This window comes from Alosa sapidissima, chromosome 14, assembly GCF_018492685.1.
Source record: "Alosa sapidissima isolate fAloSap1 chromosome 14, fAloSap1.pri, whole genome shotgun sequence".
NCBI lineage: Eukaryota > Metazoa > Chordata > Actinopteri > Clupeiformes > Clupeidae > Alosa > Alosa sapidissima.
Window position 1 is genome coordinate 12,785,914 of NC_055970.1, and position 18,858 is coordinate 12,804,771.

Sequence of the window (18,858 nt, forward strand, 5' to 3'; positions counted from 1 at the left end):
GAAGCTGCCCCCCCATCCTGACTGTGTGTGATTGGTTGTTGTTGTCCTAACTGTGTGTGTGTAATTGGTTGTTGTGAAGCTGCCCCCATCCTAACTGTGTGTGTCATTGGTTGTTGTTGTCCTAAATGTGTGTGATTGGTTGTTGTTGTCCTAACTGTGTGTGTGATTGGTTGTTGTTGCAGGGTGGGTGGCGGTGACAGGGCGGGAGGGTGACCGTCTCCGCCTGCGATGTCACGCCCCAGAGGCTGCTGGGATGCATCTGCGCACGCCTCCGCTGCTGCCGCACATCGCCATGGTGAGGGGGCAGCGGATCAAGAAGTCGCCGGCGTACAAACCCTGTCGCCCCCCCACACAGCTGGACACCAGCCTCGCCCAACGCAAGGCCAAGAAGAGGAGTTGAGGAGCTGCGTGTGTGTGTGTGTGCGAAAAGACGAAGGGCTTATTATGTGTACGGTGGTTCCGGAGCATGTTGATGATCTCTGTAGCGGCCATGTTGGGTCAGCTCGTTTAATCTGCTGGCCAGACACCGAACACACGCGACTGCTCAGCTGAGCTGTTCATGAAGATCAACACACTATGCAGCCATCCAGAAACTGGCCTGTGTCTGGCGTGTGCGTGCGCGCGTGTGTGTGTGTGTGTGTGTGTCTATGTGCTCTGATGATGTGGGAAGCTGGATGGGCAGATCTAACCTCTTAATCGCTCACTGTATTATTTATACTGTAAATAAATGTATATCTTTTTTGTGAAAACGTGATTTCTTATGTTCATTTGATCATTTGAAGGTCAGCTGTTTCTTTGACATCACCAGTGTTGTGTGTGACACGTTACAGTAACGGAACTACTTTTTCGGGTAAAAAGTAGTATAACACGTTACTACTGAAAATTTGGTAACGAAACCTAGTTCCTTTTTCAAATCGGCGCAACGTTACTTTTCCCAGGAAAAGATTTGACAGTGACACTGCTTTCTTAGCTGCGCTCTTGCGCAATAGTCACGAGCTATAAAATAAGCCCTTATGTATTTTGTGTTCACCTATATACCCATAAGATGTATCGAGGCTGTTATTTGATATTGTTTCATAGGGCTTCAGTGGGGGTGTTGAAGCCTATAATAGCCCAATGTTTTCTTGTCAAGTGCTCCGTTTGTGGAATTTTTTATAATAAAGAGCACAAAACAAAATATTTAGTTAATTAGTTATGTCCTCCATAGTAGAACTTTTAGGACATATTACACATTTACTTTTACACATTTAGGAACAGATATTGGGTTCTGCCCAAAGTAAAAAAAGTTTAAAAAAAAGTAAAAAGTTACTTAAGTAAAGTAACGGATTACTCTTTTAAAAAGTAACGAGCAAACACTACTTTTTAAAAGTAACTTCCCCAACACTGGACATCACCCACGCACACAAAGGATTTAAAATACACAACTTTATTGAGCTCACCATCTCATACAGCGCACCTTACACAAAACAAGCCATGGGGGGGGGGGGGTCTGGGTCTGGGAGCACAGCGATTGGCTACTCCATCAGCAAAGCCCCAGGCCAGTGGAGGAATTGGATTACAGAGATTTGGCCAAACCTCAGCTCATTACCAAGACAACACAGAGTACATGGCATCGATGGGGATGTGGATAAGATATACGATAAAAGAGAGACAAGAGATAACACATTTACACTGCTGAGACGAGAGATAACACATTTACACTATAGAGACGAGAGATAACACATTTACACTATCGAGAGACGTCTCTACAGGGGAAATGACCAGACAATGGCATGAGGCACATGAAGAGGAAGTGGGGGTCCTAACTGTCTACTGAGTGCATTTACATCGGGGTCAAAGATCACAGTTCAAAAGGTCAAGCCTGTTAGATCACAAGGTCAATATCTTCTACTTTGGTATAATAAACGGGAAGGGAATATTGCACCAAACATCCTACAGTGCAGTCTGTGTGTGTGTGTGTGTGTGTGTGCGCGTGTGTTATCATCATCCATGTTACAGTGCACATAATATAAGGATGAGGCTGTACTCAGAGACAGAGCCGTGTGTGTGTGAGTGAGAGCGAAAAATGATCTGATTGTGTGTGTGTGTATGTGTGAGAGAGAGAATATGATCTGATTGTGTGTGTGTATGTGTGTGTGTGAGAGAGAAAATGATCTAAGCTTTGGAGGCACAGATGAGTGTCTGTGGGGGGTTGGTCAAGGCCACCAAAAACCACCACCGAGAAAAAAATGATTGTCAAAGCAGCGAGTAGCTCAACTCATTAAAAAAGAGGAGATGGTGGACGTACAAACACACACACACACATAAACACATCCTGTCTGGACAAGTTCACAAAAAACTGTCTTTGGAAAGTGGAGTTAAAAAAAAAAGAAAAAAAAAAAGAAGATTATAATAACCCATCAGGAGTGTGTGTGTGTGTGTGTGTGTGTGTATGCATCTCCTTTATTTGCAGTAATCACTAGACCAGACTTGAATCTGACCTGGTACGGTGTAACATGGAGACCTAACACACACACACACACACACACACACACACACCCCGTCCCTGCCTCTATGGGTGCGTCTCACTGGGTTCCCTGTGGGGCGGCGGCGTCCAGGTAGTACACATTGACCAGGTGCCTGTTGAGATGGCGACGGTAGTCCATCTCCTGCGGAAAGGAGCGGTCACAGAAGATGCAGGTGTGTGTGTGTGTGGCCGTCTTGGTTTGTGTGTGTGTGAGTGGGGGCGAGGGCAGAGAGTGTGTGGGGGAGGGCAGCGAGTCGGTGGGGGTGGGGGGCACTGCCCCTCTCAGCCCTGAGTCCTCGCTGCGCTCCGAGGCGCTGTCGCTGAGCTCACTTCCTCCGTCGTGACTGTGGATGCCCTCGTCCTCCTCCGCCTCCGCTGGCCCCGAGGCCGACCCTGGGGGCAGACGCGGCGGCGACGACGGAACACTATCCGTGGGGGTCAGCAGTTGGTCAGGGGTAGGCAGGGGGTGCTCCGTCATCTGGGAAAGATCTAGAGCCGTCTGGGGCAGGTCTGTGGAAGGTTGGGGCAGATCTGGAGCCGTCTGGGGCAGGTCTGTGGAAGGTTGGGGCAGATCTGGAGCCGTCTGGGGCAGGTCTGTGGAAGGTTGGGGCAGATCTGGAGCCGTCTGGGGCAGGTCTGTAGAAGGTTGGGGCAGATCTGGAGCCGTCTGGGGCAGGTCTGTGGAAGGTTGGGGCAGATCTGGAGCCGTCTGGGGCAGGTCTGTGGAAGGTTGGGGCAGGTCTGTGGAAGGTTGGGGCAGATCTGGAGCCGTCTGGGGCAGGTCTGTGGAAGGTTGGGGCAGATCTGGAGCCGTCTGGGGCAGGTCTGTGGAACGTTGGGGCAGATCTGGAGCCGTCTGGGGCAGGTCTGCGGACCATTGGGGCAGACGTGGAGCCGTCTGGGGCAGGTCTGTGGACCGTTGGGGCAGACGTGGATTTGTCTGGGGCTGCTCTGTCGTCTGGGGCAGGTCTATGGAAGGTTGGGACAGGTGTGGAGTCATCTGGGAAGGTTGGGGCAGGTCTGTCGTCTGGGGAAGGTGTGGGTTGGTCTGGGGCAGGTCTGTGGGACCGGTGGTCTGGGGTTGGTTAGGCGAGACAACTCTAGGGGTCTGGAGGGCCTGCGCGGCTAAATCGGCCTTGTCTTTAGGGAGCTGCAGCTGGTCCTTTGGGATCCTGATCTTGTCTCCAGTGATGTGAAGTCTGCTGGTTGAGGTCTGATGCTGGTAAACCGGAATCTTGAGTTTGTCTGCCGGCATATGCAGCTTGTCTGCTGGAGTCTGGACCTCCTTTTTAGAAGGTCGGGGTTCAGATGTAGTGACCAGGGCGTGAAATGGACCAGTCTTGTCTGTAGTAGTCTGGGGTTTCTGTGTAACAGTCTTGGTTTTTTCTCTGACGGCATGGGGTTTGTCTGTGACGGTCTGGGGTTCGTCTGTATTTATCTGACATTTGTCTTTGACAGTCTGACGTTTTTCTATGACAGTTTGGGATTTGTCTGTGACCATCTGGGGTTTGTCTGTGACTGTCTGGCGTTTGACTGTATTAATCTGACGTTTTTCTGTGACCGTCTGGGGTTCGTCTGTATTAATCTGACGTTTATCTTTCTTTTCCTTTCTGTCTTTCGCAGAGTCCCGTCCGAGGGAGGGGCAGTTCAGAGCCAATCCCAGCAGAGGGGCGGGGCCAAAGTGGCAGGGGGGAGTGGTTGGGGTGGGCGGGCTTAGATCTGTGTCCATCTCCGCCTCCTTCTTGTCTTTCAGCACCTGGGTGCCTTTGGCGTCCGCGCCCGCACGGGAGAGGGGGAGGGCCGCGAGGGAGCTGAGGGGGGCGGACTTCAGCTGGTCGGGGGTGGGAGGGGGCGTGTCACAGGAGGGAGGCGGGATCTGTGTCGGCGGCTCCGGTTTCCTGCGTTTGGGTTTGGCTGGGCTGCTGTGTGTGGGAGTTTCTGATGACTCAGACTTAGGCTTTTGCTGCTTCCTCTTCACCGCCTTCCTCTTGGCTACCATGGAGATGTCAGCCGACTCACCAACGTCTACCTGGGCGGGGCTTGCAGCAGAGGCAGGGCTTGCCTGATTGGCTGAGCTGGTCTGAGGGGCGGGGCTTGCAGCAGAGGCCGGGCTTGCCTGATTGGCTGGGCTGGTCTGAGGGGCGGGGCTCTGTTGGGCTTTGGGCGGGCGCTTGGTGGGCCTCCTCGGGGTCTTCTTCTCCTCCCTTTTGGGACTCATCCCCCCATCCCTCTGTTTCTCCTGCTGTTCTCCTCTTCTCTCGCTCTTCTCCTCCGCCCCCTTCTCTGTCTCCCCCTCCTTCACACTCATCTTCTTCGCTCCTGCTTTCTCTCGTTTGGTTGTCAGTTTCACTTCACTCTCCCCCTTCTGTGTCTTCACCACTCTCTTCCTCTCTTTCTCTTTCTCTTTCTTTTCTTCCGCTCGGTTCGCCACCCTCTCTTTCTTTTCCTCCGCTCGGTTTGCGCTCTCACTTCTCGAGCGCGTCCTCTTGGCGCTCTTGTCCCTCTTGCAGTTCCGCTTGCGCTCACTAGAGGGCTCCTCGCCCTCGCGGCTCCTCTTGGTGGACAGGTTGATGGGCCCCGCATTCGCCTCGGCCTCCACGTTCGCCCTGCTCACCTCCGACAGGTGCAGCCTGACCGCGGGGGGTCTGGCCGAGACCGGCGAGGTCTCTGGGGTCGAGTCGGCCGGATCGTCGGGCTTCCTGACCTTCTTGAGCTTGACCTTTGACACGTCCATGGTGATGTCCTGGCAGCCCGGGTGGCGGGACTTGATGTGGTACTGTAGGTTGCACTTCTTGGAGGCAGCGTACTTGCAGACGGGGCAGAGGAACTGGCGTGGGTTCACGTGCAGCTCCACGTGCTTCTTGAAGTTGCTGCGGTCGGCCGTCTTGTACTGGCAGTACGGGCAGCTCAGAGGCTTCGGGCCGTTGTGCACCTGCCGTGCATGACGCGTCACCTCATGTTGATTGGCAGCCAGGTAGCTGCAGCTGTCACATTTAAACGGACGCTCACCTGAGATAGATAGATAGATAGATAGATAGATAGATAGAAAGATAGAAAGATAGAGGGAGGGAGAGATAGATAGATAGAAAGATAGAAAGATAGAAAGAGGGAGGGAGAGAGAGAGAGAGAGAGAGAGAGAGAGAGAGAGAGAGAGAGAGAGAGAGAGAGAGAGAGAGAGAGATGGATAGAGACAGCGGTAAGATAAAGGGAGGCCAGAAACAAAGAAGAAAAGAAGGGGTGGAAAGAAGGAGGGAGGAAAGGGAGAGAGGAAAGAGGAGCGGTATAAGTGACACACTGGGGAAGCCTCTGATCCACATGCAGGAGAATCATGCTGAGATGCCACAGGATCACACACACACACACACACACACACACACACATTACACACACATTACACACACACATACATACTTACAGATCACACCACATCACATCACATCTGTACACACATGCTTCTTACCCATAACCAGCTGCTCCAGGGAAGCAACAACAGAGACAAACACACTTTTACTCACTGCATGTTGCCAACTTGCCATAGTAACAAAGAGCTGACCTTTGACCTGACTGGGTAAATATGGCATCTGGAGGATTGTGTGTGTGTGTGTGTGTGTGTGTGTGTGTGTGTGTGTGTGTGTATGTACCTACCTGAATGTGTCCTCATGTGGCGGGTCAGGTGTGTCTTTTGGGAGCTGGAGTACTCACAGTACGGACAACGGAACGGACGCTCACCTGAAAAAAGAGCAAATGTCAACACAAACACACTTTTTGGTAACATATAGCAGTGCTTGTGAGTGTGTGTATGTGTACACTGGTGTGTGTGTGTGTGTGTGTGTGTGTGTGTGTGTGTGTGTATACAACGGTGTGTGTGTGTGTGTGTGTATATATACCAGTGTGTGTGCGGATGTGCTGGACGTAGTTGTTCTTGCGGTCGGAGAAGTAGCAGCACTGGTTGCAGGTGAACAGCTTGCTGGGGAAGTGATTACGCAAATGTTTCTTCCAGTGGTATCCACTCACCGTGGTGTACGAACAGATAGTGCACCTACACACACACACACACACACACACACACACACACACACACACGTCAACAGTCACATAAAAGAAACAACAGCAGCTGTACTACCAGCAGACAGGCCATGTACAGACAGCTCATCTAACAACAACATACTAACATGTCCTTCACACACACACAGTAAACTCACTAAAGCACATACAAACACACACACACTCACTTGTAAACTCACTACAACACACACGCACACACACACACACACACACACACACACAAACACACACACACAGTAAATTCACTAAAACATATCCAAACAAGCACACATTCACTTGTAAACTCAGTACAACACACACACACACACACACACACACACACACACTTGTAGACTCACTACAACACACACACAACACACACACACACACACACACACACGCACGCACACACGCACACTCACTTGTAGACGCGCTGCTCGTTGCCCTCCTTGTTGTGGTGCTTCAGGTGGGCCATGTAGTGGTCATAGCGGTTGGTGTTGTAGCCACACCTCTCGCAGCGAATCACTCCTTTCCCATTGGCCATGCCCTCTGGCCCCTCGCCTGCGTCTGGGGCGGGCGCCGGGCCGGAGGCGGTCGCCGCGGCGGTGTCACTAGCGGGCTCCTCTGCCCCGCTGGCACCGTTGACCACGATGAGCTTCTTGGCGCTGTGCAGGCGGATGTGCTGGATGAAGTCCTCCTCGCTCTGCGCCTGGTACTGGCACGGCTTACAGTGGAACGGCTTACGCTTCTTACTCGCGTCCGGCACCGCCACTGCCCCCTGCAGGATGGGGTAAGGCCTGCAACCACACACACACACACACGCACACACACACGCACGCGCACACACACACACACAAATACGTCACACATGAACACACTAAAAATACATGCTTCACACGTCATGTTAAAGGTATACTATGCAGGTTTAGGTATTTTTTGGCAAGTGTAGAGCTCCCTCTAGAGTCGCGATTCATTTATATATTACGTTTACTATCAAATTTGTTTTGATGTTTTGTGGGGTAGACCTTCACAGTTTTTATTTATTTGTCTAGTGTGTGTGTGTGTGTGTGTGTGTGTGTGTGTGTGTGTGTGTGTGTGTGTGTGTGTTGCTCACCTGCGCTTCAAAGAAGCCTGTGCTGCTGCTGTCTTTGGGGGAGGTGCTTTCGAGGTGGAGAGATCTTCAGCCCCACCCACGTCCTCTTCCTCCTCCTCTTCCTCCTCGTCCTCCTCCTCCTCCTCCTCTCCTGCGACCCCTCTCTCCTCTGAGGTGTGTGTGTGTATGTGTGTTTGAGGCTGCGGCGGCTCCGTGTAGGTGTGTGCGTGTGTGTGTGTGTGTTCGTAGGAGCCGTAGCGCTGCAGGAGTGTGCTGTCGTCGTCCTCACTGTCGCTGCTGTAGTTGGTGGCCACCGGCTGCAGCTCGGCCATCTGCCGCTCTTCGCCGGCTCCACCCAGCCCCTCACAGACTCCACCCATACCGTCCGACGTCAGCGCCACATTGGCTAGCATCACCAACTGGGGGGCGGGCAGGTCGGCGTTAGGCCCCTCCTCCTCTTCCAGGCCCACGCCTCCATGGAACACCCCCACAGTCACGGGGAAGACCGCCTCCGCTGCCATGCTGGGTCAGCTGACAGGAAACAGGAAATGACACAGTGAAGGCTGTTGCCATGGTGTCACATCATGACATGAGGTCATGCATTAGCATGCCTACATTAGCATATGTGTGATGAATATCATTAGGGCTTTCATTTCCATATTCATTATTACCCGAAACAATCATCTCATCCTTCACCAATTTCTTCATTTTATCTGTGTGTGTGAGTAAAGGCCAACATGCTCTGCCAACGACATTGACGTCTGTGGATTTGACGCTCAAGAGATAGTTCCATTTTCTAAACTTTGGTGTTGACGCATGTCAGACGCCACCAGTGGCAATTGGCCTTAAGAATGAAAATGAAAAGAAAAAAAAAAAACAGAGAAAGAAAGAGAGAGAGAGAGAGAGAGCGAGAGAGAGAGAGAGAGAACAAACAAACATCTCCAATGTGCTAATGTGTGTATCTCTTCTGAGGTGGGTTTTTTGTATAAACTCAGCAGAAAGCTGCTTTACTGGAGACTGAGAGCCTGTCCACACGGAGACGCTTTTTGGGTTAAACGCAGAGGTTTTGCTTCGTCTTGGCCGAGCGTCCAAACGAATCCTGTAAACGCACTGCCCGAAACCGCACTTTTTTTGAAACCTGGTCCCAGAGTGGAAAAATCTGAAACCGTAGCCCTTTTGAATTCGTTTGGACAGCGAAACCGCACATCCTACTTGCGTGTCGATGATGTCATCGCCACACCTCAGCTGCCCTGGACTCGACACTTACAGTATTGCCTAACAATACTAGTTTTCATACATGACATTACCTACGATTACACTCTGTAGGATAAATATCACAACTGGTGCTGCGCAGCGCCGATAGCTTATGACTTGGTGGACTGAACACTGTTTTTCCCGGTGTTTTTTTTATGAATTCTAGCTACTGTCAGTGACGCGAGAGAACTTAAGTTATTAGGGAAGTGCGGTGTAAGTTTACATTAATTTGTACGTAGTGCCGGTGTCATTCATTTATTTTGCATGTCTTACAACATAAATAAATGCATTCATAGTGAAGTCAGATATGAGCATACAAAGACGCTTAGAACTCATGTTAAGCCTATAGATGCACACTAAATGCGAATGCGCGATTTGATGCGAGCAAAAGTATTGACTGTTACTAACAAAGGTATTATAGCAATATTATAAATGTGGCGACGGAATAGCCTAGAACTTGGGTACGCCTAGCCTTTGCGCTTGGGTGATAACCAAAACTAATGTGAATCGCGGACTATCCTACAACCAAAGAAAGTAAAGGAGATTATTTTTTACCTGCGTTAGGCAAAAAAGGACGGGACTGCACCCTTCACAAACCGTAAAAATTAAGTTTATTAGTTTTACAGTTGACTAGGAGTTGACAGTTCACTATAAGTCCACACAAACAATTCTGGTTTCCTTGCACTAGCCAGTTTTGTCGTAGCCTACTCTGTCTGTTGTATGGCCTACACAGCACGCAAGTTTTGGTCAATTTCTGTAACAAACAGTGCCACCTATAGGCCTGGGATATGAAGTAACGTGTTGAGTCGTGTTGAGATGGATCCGTTTGGACGCAAATATTCTTGATACGGTTCCAGGGAAGACGGAGGAAAAAAAGGTCGGTTTGGTACGTGTGGACTAGGCCTGAAGGTGTGTGTGTGTGTGGTTTTGTTCAGGTTCTGACACATTGTAAGCCACGGAGTGTATACACACACAGAGTTCTTTTCAGGTCATGTGATCAGGCTACAGTTGCTGTGGTGAGTCACTCACAGGGGACATGATAAGTAATGTTTAGCCTAAACAGGAAGTGACTCAGGACACATGTACCCCACTTCCTGCTCCGACCCCAAGGAGCCTCTCACACATAACACACACACACACGCACACACACACACACACACACACACACAGCATGAGTCTCTTAGTTACGAGTATAAAACAGGTGGTTGCACTTTGGGTCTCTTGGAGTTGACAATAACCTGCACGAGGGACAGTGACAATGTGAACACACACACGCACGCACACACACACACACACGCACACACACACAATTTCCTCCTCTCATACTTCCTCCTCATACCACATTTTTCTCTTTCTTTCTCCTCACCTCTCTACCACCCCCCCTCATGTAAACAGTTGGTTGTGTCAGTTTGACGCCTCTTTCTGACCTCACCCAGCACTCCCTGCTGAGACAACAATGACACTCACACTGTCTTGTGTGCATGCGTGAGTGTGGGGTGGTGGGGGACTTCTCTATGAATGTGTGTGTGTGATGTGTGTAACATGGGGCGGGTGGTTAAAGTTAAGTGGATTAGAAGCTGTGGCCTCCCAGCCCTGACATTTCCCCAGCTGAGGATGTCTGATCTGGCGTTGGGCCGGCCTGACGGAGGTGATAGACAGCTTAACTGGTGGAAGATCACTTTGCCTTGTCACTCACAGAATGTGATTAAAACAGCCATTCTTACGGATTTGCATAAAACAGGTCTCACCGATTCCCCATTCTCTCTGCATTACTGGTTGTACCTGTCCCAGTGGGACTGTCTTTTGTGATCGATCACCCCTCCGTACACGTACCCAACTGTCTTCGCGTGTGATAATCGCGCTGGCTGTTGCTTGATGACTTTGTTTTGATTAGTTTGGCTCGTGCAGCCAACCCTCCAACAAAAGGCCATCGCGCAGCACACGGAGCTCGCGCTTTCGGCCATTTTAGAACATTAAAACAGCAGCAAGCCGCACGCACGCCCATACGGCGGAACGGGGCAGCATGACAAAATGATGACATTTAACCATGATAACTTGAATTTGGAATCACGCTGCAAAAATGGCCGACGGAAAGTTTCGAAGCCACAAGAAACACCAGGTGAAAATCTGCGCAGCTAAGTTATTTCACTTGCTCAAGGCCCCATCTCCGACGAACAAAAACTCATCTTGGTCTGTTAATCTAGGTTATCTTTACTACCATACTAGTGAGGTATAGTTAAAAAGTACAATGCCTAACATTTGCCCATTGTAGGCCTACTACGCGAAGTTTCTTTGAGCGTAGCCGTAGCCAGTAGAAGTTTCTGCCATGTTTTCCCTTCGATAAAAAGTCACTTTCCACGTCATGCTCGGAAACAACTTTGTCGATAATAAGTTCCAACTTCACGACATGGGAAATACTAATGCCATTACGCGTTAATGACAGAAAATACAACCTAAGGGGGCTGAATTCAACCGCTGGAAAAAAGTCGCTGTCCAGCAACACAACTGTGACGGTGCTCAACTCAAGCACAAGCACAGCTCGACACTAAACTCTTTTCCGGAAGCAGACAAGACTCTGTCGAGTTAACATCTCCAAAGTTACACAAACTCGAACAACCACACAACAGTAAGGGACTCGAAGTGTACAGTAACTTAATCCAGAATATTTTCGAGAGAAAATCCCCAAACTATTGGTGTGAGCCCAGTGTGTGTGTGTGTTTGGCTAGCCGTGGTCCTGATCTTCGTGCTGAAGCCCTGGACAGCGCCTCTCCCTTTCAGCGCAACCCCCACACACATTTACACACTGCCTCCATTTTAAAACAGTTCTCCTAACTTCTCTTCTCACGCATTGTTGCCATTAACACCGCGTTACTTCAGCGATCGACCACAGTCGACAACTTACCGATCGAGATGGTCTGTTGCTTTTCGGCAATTTTTGTAGATCGGGATTTCAAAACTTTTCTTTCTAGAGCGTTTGTTCAAGGAAGTGCACGTCTCCACACATTCCAACACATCGCTGTTCTTTCGCAGGACGGGCTGACGTCAGCGCGTGAGCTCGTGCTTCTCCCGGGGCTGTCTTCGGTCTGGTGGTTTTATGTGCTAGGCCTACTAGTACTAGGCTATACACTATTGTACGTTGATTGTTTTACATTTTCTTTGAATGTGAAGAAGTCCCAAGGAAATTCCAAACGTTTAATGTCTACGTGAAGAGATACTGAACTCAGGTATAAAATGCAAACTCAAATTAACTTTACCTGTTTTGTTGTTGATGATGTTGAGTTGCTACTAGGGGTGTAGTGGTAAAATAAGAGGTGGGTAAAGTTTAAAGGAACCGTATGTAAGACATGTATTTCAATTAATCATAAAATGGCCCTGATATGTCACTAGACATTAAGAAATCATGTTAATTTTAAATACTTATATCACTGACAACAGTAGTCTGGCCAGGATATTGTCATTTAAAAAGTGAAGTTGCAGTGATGTTGATGTTGTGTTTTTTCATGTCATGTTGTGTTTTGGCCTGATGCGCCACCCGTCACCTATCTACTAATCACAGGTCAGTAGTGTTTCGGCATCCGGGTTGGCAACCTCGAGTCAGGGGCGAGGAGGAGGGGATACACCTCTCTACAGTAATTTGAAAGTGATTGCAGTATCAGTTTTGGCCACAATCTTACATATGGTTCCTTTAAACTATGAATTCTGTGATCAGGTGGGCCTATCAGATTTTTTTTTAAAGGCATTCAGAACATGTTTGATGATGGTGAAGGTTATTGTCCAATGTTTATAACAATACCAGTGGTATTAAATGGTTCCTACAGTGTTGATGAGTATACATATTGTGAATGTGGATAATACAGTGTGATTTTTGTAATGTTAAAAGTTGCAATTAGTGAATAAACTCTTTTGAGAGGTGGAAAAGCTATATTTCTGAAATTCCAGAGGTGGATAAACTGTGTTTACTTGTGTTTAGCCTCCACTTACAGTGCTGGTTGCTACCACAAATTCTCAGTTAAAAATAACAGGCCTCAGCCCTCTCACACTGCACACTCTATCAGAGTAAACTGCTCTATCAGAGTAAATTGTGTGGAGAGATTTAGGGGATTTTAGCAGAGATCATGCAATGCAAAGAGGCATATGATCCGCTTATCATCAACAGTCCAACATCTGCATAATGTAGGCCTGTGACAACGCAAACCTGTTCACCCTCAGAGTTGTCAGTGTGTTTTGTAAGAATATCATGCACGGTCTGTGTCAGTGTTTTGTAAGAATATCATGCACTGTCTGTGTCAGTGTCTTGTAAGAATATCATGCAGGGTCTGTGTCAGTGTTTTAATTCCGTGGAAATGCATGGATACCAGTTGCATTTAAGTGGCAGCAACTGGAATCCATGCATTTCCACAGAATTATTTTTGGAATCTGATCCTTTATCATACCTGTTCATTTGTACTTGTCGCTCGACTTATTGTGACTAAATTCAAGATGGCAGCGAACGGTAAACTTCCTGAAGGTACTGTCTGTATAAATCGTCTTGTAAATAAACTACCAGTTTTTTTTTTTAAAGTTCTCAATGTCTCGTTTTAAATGTCAGGGCCCTCGGAAGTCTACCAATTAAGTGTGGAGCTACTTTGAGCCTCGTAAATGGTGTAAAACAGTGATTTATTTGCATGGCTAGGCCGATGCCCGAGGCAACCACTTTGAAAACCTGTTGGTGGCATCGGCTAACTAGCGCCACATTTCAGAGTGCAGGGGACAAGCCGAGATGAGCTATGAGACAAAAGTTCACACTCGGTATCATGTTTCAACACACTTTAGGTCAATATCACACCGAACTTCTCCTTTAAAATACAGGGGTCATAAGTATTGGCATCCCCTATGTTAAATTCCCATAGATGCAGGCAGATTTTTATTTTTAAAAGCCAGTTATTTCATGGATCCAGGATACTTTGCATGCTGATAAAGTTCCCTTGGCCTTTGGAATTAAAATAGCCTTCACATACCCTTCACCATACCTAGAGTTTGGCATGGTGTTATTTCAGTTAGCCTATTAGCTGGTTTGATGCTCATTGAGCTCAATGCAAATCAAACCAGCTATTAGGCTAACTCATTGTGTATCGGCCCTTCCACCTCCCTCCTCTCTCCTCGGTCTTGCCTCCTCTGGTTACAGTTAGAAAAATGGGACATCCTTGATGATGTCGAGCTTTGAACGATTTCCGGGGCACGAGCTGGAGGACCGAGGAGAAAGGTCGTATGCAAATAGAACTTTGATAAGAACCCCCTGAGACCCCACAGACTCCCATAGTCCCTGAGATTCCACACACTCCCATAGTCTTCCACTACCATAGTGATCATGATTACCCTAGCAACCACCATAGCAACTGCATTATTTTGCATAGCAACCACCATATGTACCCTAGCAACCATCCTAATTATCCTAGCAACAACCTAGCAACCACCACTATAATGTCAACCTAGCAACCACTACAGCAACCAACATGATTACCCTAGCAACCACCATAGCAACCACATTAAGCATAGTAACCACCATATGTACCCTAGCAACATCCTAGCGACCATCTTAACTACCCTAGCAATAACCTAGCAACCACCACTATAATGCCAACCTAGCAACCACCATAGCAACCAACATGATTACCCTAGCAACCAGCAAAGCAACCGCTTTATTTATACGTTTTGGCTTATTGGATGTTGCGTTAATGCAGATAACTTTTGATCCGTGCAGCAATCCTTTTGGCGAACTGCACCTGGTCAAGCCCACTCTTGCAGTTTCTCTGAGATGCATTTCTAATTTGATTATGACGTAAACCACAACATACAATTTTTTTTAAAGAATGCTTTTGCAAACACACCAATTTTAATGTATTTATTTTGCATAATATGTTTATTTAAAATGTAAGCAAAGCTGTGCATTCACAATTACATCCCAAACCCAGGAAGTTGTTCATTTCATTTCATTAAACAACCAACAGATCATGCACAATCCTCAGTCACTACAACAGACCTAATACAAAATCCATCAAACTTATCCTACCATGCTCCACAGAGATTATACGTCTCTTTATATCCAAACAGAAATTATAATAAAGGTGCAGTCAGTGGTTGTACGCAATTTCAAGCCCATAACATTTTTTGTCACATTCAGCAATCATCTCCTCACGACCGCCAGCTGCCCCTTCCATGAATAAAAACAAACCGGTCTTTGTGGGCAGCCCAGGCTCTGAAAACTGGAAACAAAAATGAAACCATGCATTTAACTTCTCTGGGAATACTGAAGGTAGGGGTGAGCTACCTTCTCTGGTGTGTTTCATTTGGTCCTTGGTTAAATTACTGTCTAATGTACGTTGTTTTGGACAAAAGTATCTGCTAATTATTTTAAATATAAACATAAACAAGCACAACTTGCTGCGTAATCGCTGACTGCTCCGTTTGACATATGGCTTCAGCTCAGAGGTCTCCACCCATGCATACTCTTCAAGAGGTTCTTTTTTTTAACCCTTCAGCCTCCACCTGTTGTTTAATACTACTGATCTGTGGTGACACAATAAACATGCCTTACCAAGAATGAAAGATTCCTTTAATTTAATCATTAATCTCAATAAATGTTTGTATTTCAAGATACATCAGAGACACGTTGATGTACAATAAAGACACATAGGGCTTTATTGGGACTTATTAGGGAACCCATATAGGCATCAGAGACATAAGAGAGATAAAATAATCTTTATGCTAAGAACAGCTGTTCTGATACCTTTATACTAAATACTTTCCTAAGCTCCCCATGGCAGTCTGTCTGTATGTCTGGTTTTCCAGGGTTCTCCAGGGTGTACTTCAGGGTCGCCCTCACCTGATGCCACCATGCTGATTATTTCTGATCTGGATTCCATCTTTTGGGTCTGAGGCTGTGTGCAGGATGCCACCTGTGACTACAGGTCAGGATGACGGGGGCAGGGGGGGGGGGGTAGCCGTGGCCTACTGGTTAGCTTCGGACTTGTAACCGGAGGGTTGCCGGTTCGAACCCTGACCAGTAGGCACGGCTGAAGTGCCCTTGAGCAGGGCACCTAACCCCTCACTGCTCCCCGAGCGCCGCTGTTGTTGCAGGCAGCTCACTGCGCCGGGATTAGTGTGTGCTTCACCTCACTGTGTGCTGAGTGTGTTTCACTAATTCACAAATTGGGATAAATGCAGAGACCAAATTTCCCTCACGGGATCAAAAGAGTATATATACTTGATGCAGACTGGACAGTGATTATAGGTCAGAATGACGCTGAGTATTGTGGCTGTACTGACCCACATTTCAAACATACACTGGAGATATTTTAAACTCTAACTGCTACAGGTACACTGGGATTTCACACAGTGGCCAATCAACAACCAAGCCGGTTTACTGTCAAAAAACTAAATCTCGAACAAATCAACCTTTGCGGGCCAAACTCCAAACTGAGGCTACACAAGTGTAGTGATAAAAAACAGGTTAAAGGAACCGTATGTAAGAAATGTATTTCAATTCATCATAAAAATGGCCCTGATATGTCACTAGACATTAAGAAATCATGTTCATTTCAAATACTTATATCACTGCAGTAGTCCTGCCAGGATATTGTAATTTAAGAAGTGAAGTTGCAGCCCTCAACTGATGTTGATGTTGTGTTTTGTCATGTCATGTTGTGTTTTGGCCTGATGCGCCACCCTCCACCTATCTACTAATCACAAAGTCAGTAGTGTTTCAGCATTCCGGGTTGGCAACCTCGAGTCAGGGGGGAGGGGGAGGGGATACAACGCTCTACAGTAATTTGAAAGTGATTGCAGTACCAGTTTTGGCCACAATCTTACAGATGGTTACTTTAAGTTTTTGGGTTTCCTGTGTTTTCTAAGTCCATTAAACTTTCCCAATCTTTGTTCACTTCCTTGAGTATAGCTGGTGCTGTGGTCTGACGCGTGTTTAAATGAAGATGAAGTTAGTTATTTCTTAGTGAGTGGATTTATTAACAAAATGAAACAAACATATTACTGCAAAATAAATTCAAAGGTGTTCTAAGCGATGCTGGGCAACGTCACTTCTGTTGACTTTCAAACAAAACAGAGAGCTAGCTCGCTACTTCCTCCCCCTCCCTCCCGTGCAATTGAAACTCTCCTAAACGCGCATCTTGTCTGTGATTTGCTGGAACAGTTTGTTATGTTTTCATGGGCTAGGTTTGCCCAGGTTGTTTTTGTTGCCGTTCTTGGAGCCTGGGCTTTCCACAGAGATCACGTTTTTTTACAGTGTATTCAGGACACAGACAGCTAGCGGTTGGTTAGGTGCTGTTTGCAGTAAGTGACATAAAATGTTTTAGCCTGGAAAACGTGTGGCATCGCTTAGAGCACCTTTAAAGAGAGTCCCTTGAAATTATAGTTCTTTGTTCCAAGTCATGGCAAGACGCGCCCCATTGACACGTTGATCGGGTGACACGGTCAATGACTGTTTCCGCATATACCTGCTACACCGTCTGGCCTGCGTCACTGCACCACCTTAAATAGGTATACGCCTGCTTCCTGTAGAGGGACACCCATGCAGTGGTGAAAGCACACTAACACAACACAAATTCAGGATAATTCATTTAAATAATTATATAATTTCAACTTAAATTTATACCAATATATTTAGAAGTATTATAATAAATCAAACTAAAATATAGCTGCAAGCAGCAATGTGGGGGCCAAGCAGTGCGCTATAGCAGGAATGGAGTTGCCATGGCATGAGTAAGCACTCACAGCAAGTTTGAATGCAATTGGATAAAGAATGGCTGAGAAATAAGCTCATTTACTTTGTTATAGTTCCCCTGGAGGCGAAAATTACACCAATGTCCTTGTGCATTCTCAGAATCAGCTACCATGTCCCTGGACTCACCAAAGAGTTGCTGAGATGTGAGCTCAATTTGTCTATTACAGCACCCCTAGAGGCCAAATGAGACCACTTTTCTTGCATGTCCTCACAATCAGCTACTTTGTCTTTGTATTAAGTTTGGACTTCATACATCAAAGCGTTGCTGAGATACAAGCTTACTTCCCGTATTGCAGCGCCCCCTATAGAGGCCAAATGATGCCAATTTCCTAGTGCGTCCTCACAATCAGATAGCAAGTCCCTGTACCAAGTTTGGACTTCATACATTAAAGCGTAGCCGAGATGTTAGCCCACTTCCTGTTAGGCGGCATCATCGCCATGTGTGATTGGCTGTCACGGGCAAATAAACTTGAAATTCAAAAATCTGACAAGTATCGTTTGTGCGGCTCAGTCTGAAGATCATCTCTGCCAAGTTCTGTGAAAATCAGATGAAATTTTCTAACCGCTGAAACTTTTCGTAGAGTTTGGACTAAATCCAATATGGCGGAGGTCTAATATGGCGGAAAGTGACGGGATAGGGGTCAATGAACTCAGGATGGTCCAAGGATTCAGACGCTACCTCAATTGTGAAAATTAGACAAAAGAGTCAAGAATCACGCACATGAACACATGTCCAGCGTTGAACTGGTGGTGGCGCTAGAGTGTTCGATGTATATGCATAAAAATTGCTGTGAGTGATTGGGACAGTGTCCTGAGTAATGGTATCGAGTTTTGTTATGTTAACGCAAAGCGTCACCTAGATGTTTGTCCACTTCCTGTTTGACGGCTTCATCGGCATATTTGATTGGCTGTCACGGGCAAACAAAAATGAAATTGAAAAATCTGACAAGTATCTTTTGTGCGGCTCGGGCAGAAGATCATCTCCGCCAAGTTCCGTGAAAATCGGATGAAATTTGTGACCGCTGAAACTTTTCGTAGAGTTTGGACTAAATCCAATATGGCGGAGGTCCAATATGGCAAAAAGTGACGTAATAGGGGTCATTGAACTTACGTCGGTCCAGGGATTCCAACGGTGCCTGATATGTGAAAATCGGACGCACCGTTCAATGGTCACATGCGTGAATG

General features: G+C 47.2%; 2 protein-coding genes across 5 annotated transcripts in view; one reads left to right on the forward strand and one right to left on the reverse strand.

The window, feature by feature from the left end:
* Positions 1 to 11,951, reverse strand: part of rest (RE1-silencing transcription factor) — a 26,642-nt gene extending 14,691 nt beyond the window's left edge. The window contains exons 1-6 of one of the 2 annotated variants that reach the window (XR_006022046.1): positions 11,800 to 11,951; positions 7,665 to 8,174; positions 6,973 to 7,347; positions 6,394 to 6,545; positions 6,152 to 6,235; positions 2,509 to 5,515 (exon numbers count right to left, since the gene is read on the reverse strand). Coding sequence is in view for 1 of the 2 variants with exons in the window: in XM_042060903.1 (XP_041916837.1) it covers positions 2,565 to 5,515; positions 6,152 to 6,235; positions 6,394 to 6,545; positions 6,973 to 7,347; positions 7,665 to 8,164 (4,062 nt within the window). In the remaining variant the exon portion in view is untranslated. Of the gene's footprint in view, positions 1 to 1,410; positions 5,516 to 6,151; positions 6,236 to 6,393; positions 6,546 to 6,972; positions 7,348 to 7,664; positions 8,175 to 11,799 lie in introns of those variants that run through there. The other variant, XM_042060903.1, reaches the window with a different exon arrangement.
* Positions 1 to 18,355, forward strand: part of noa1 (nitric oxide associated 1) — a 23,346-nt gene extending 4,991 nt beyond the window's left edge. Inside the window, exons 7-8 of one of the 3 annotated variants that reach the window (XR_006022052.1) lie at positions 183 to 615; positions 18,346 to 18,355. Coding sequence is in view for 1 of the 3 variants with exons in the window: in XM_042060913.1 (XP_041916847.1) it covers positions 183 to 400 (218 nt within the window). In the remaining 2 variants the exon portion in view is untranslated. Of the gene's footprint in view, positions 1 to 182; positions 750 to 18,345 lie in introns of those variants that run through there. The other 2 variants (XR_006022051.1, XM_042060913.1) reach the window with 2 other exon arrangements.
* Positions 18,356 to 18,858: the final 503 nt, after the last annotated feature.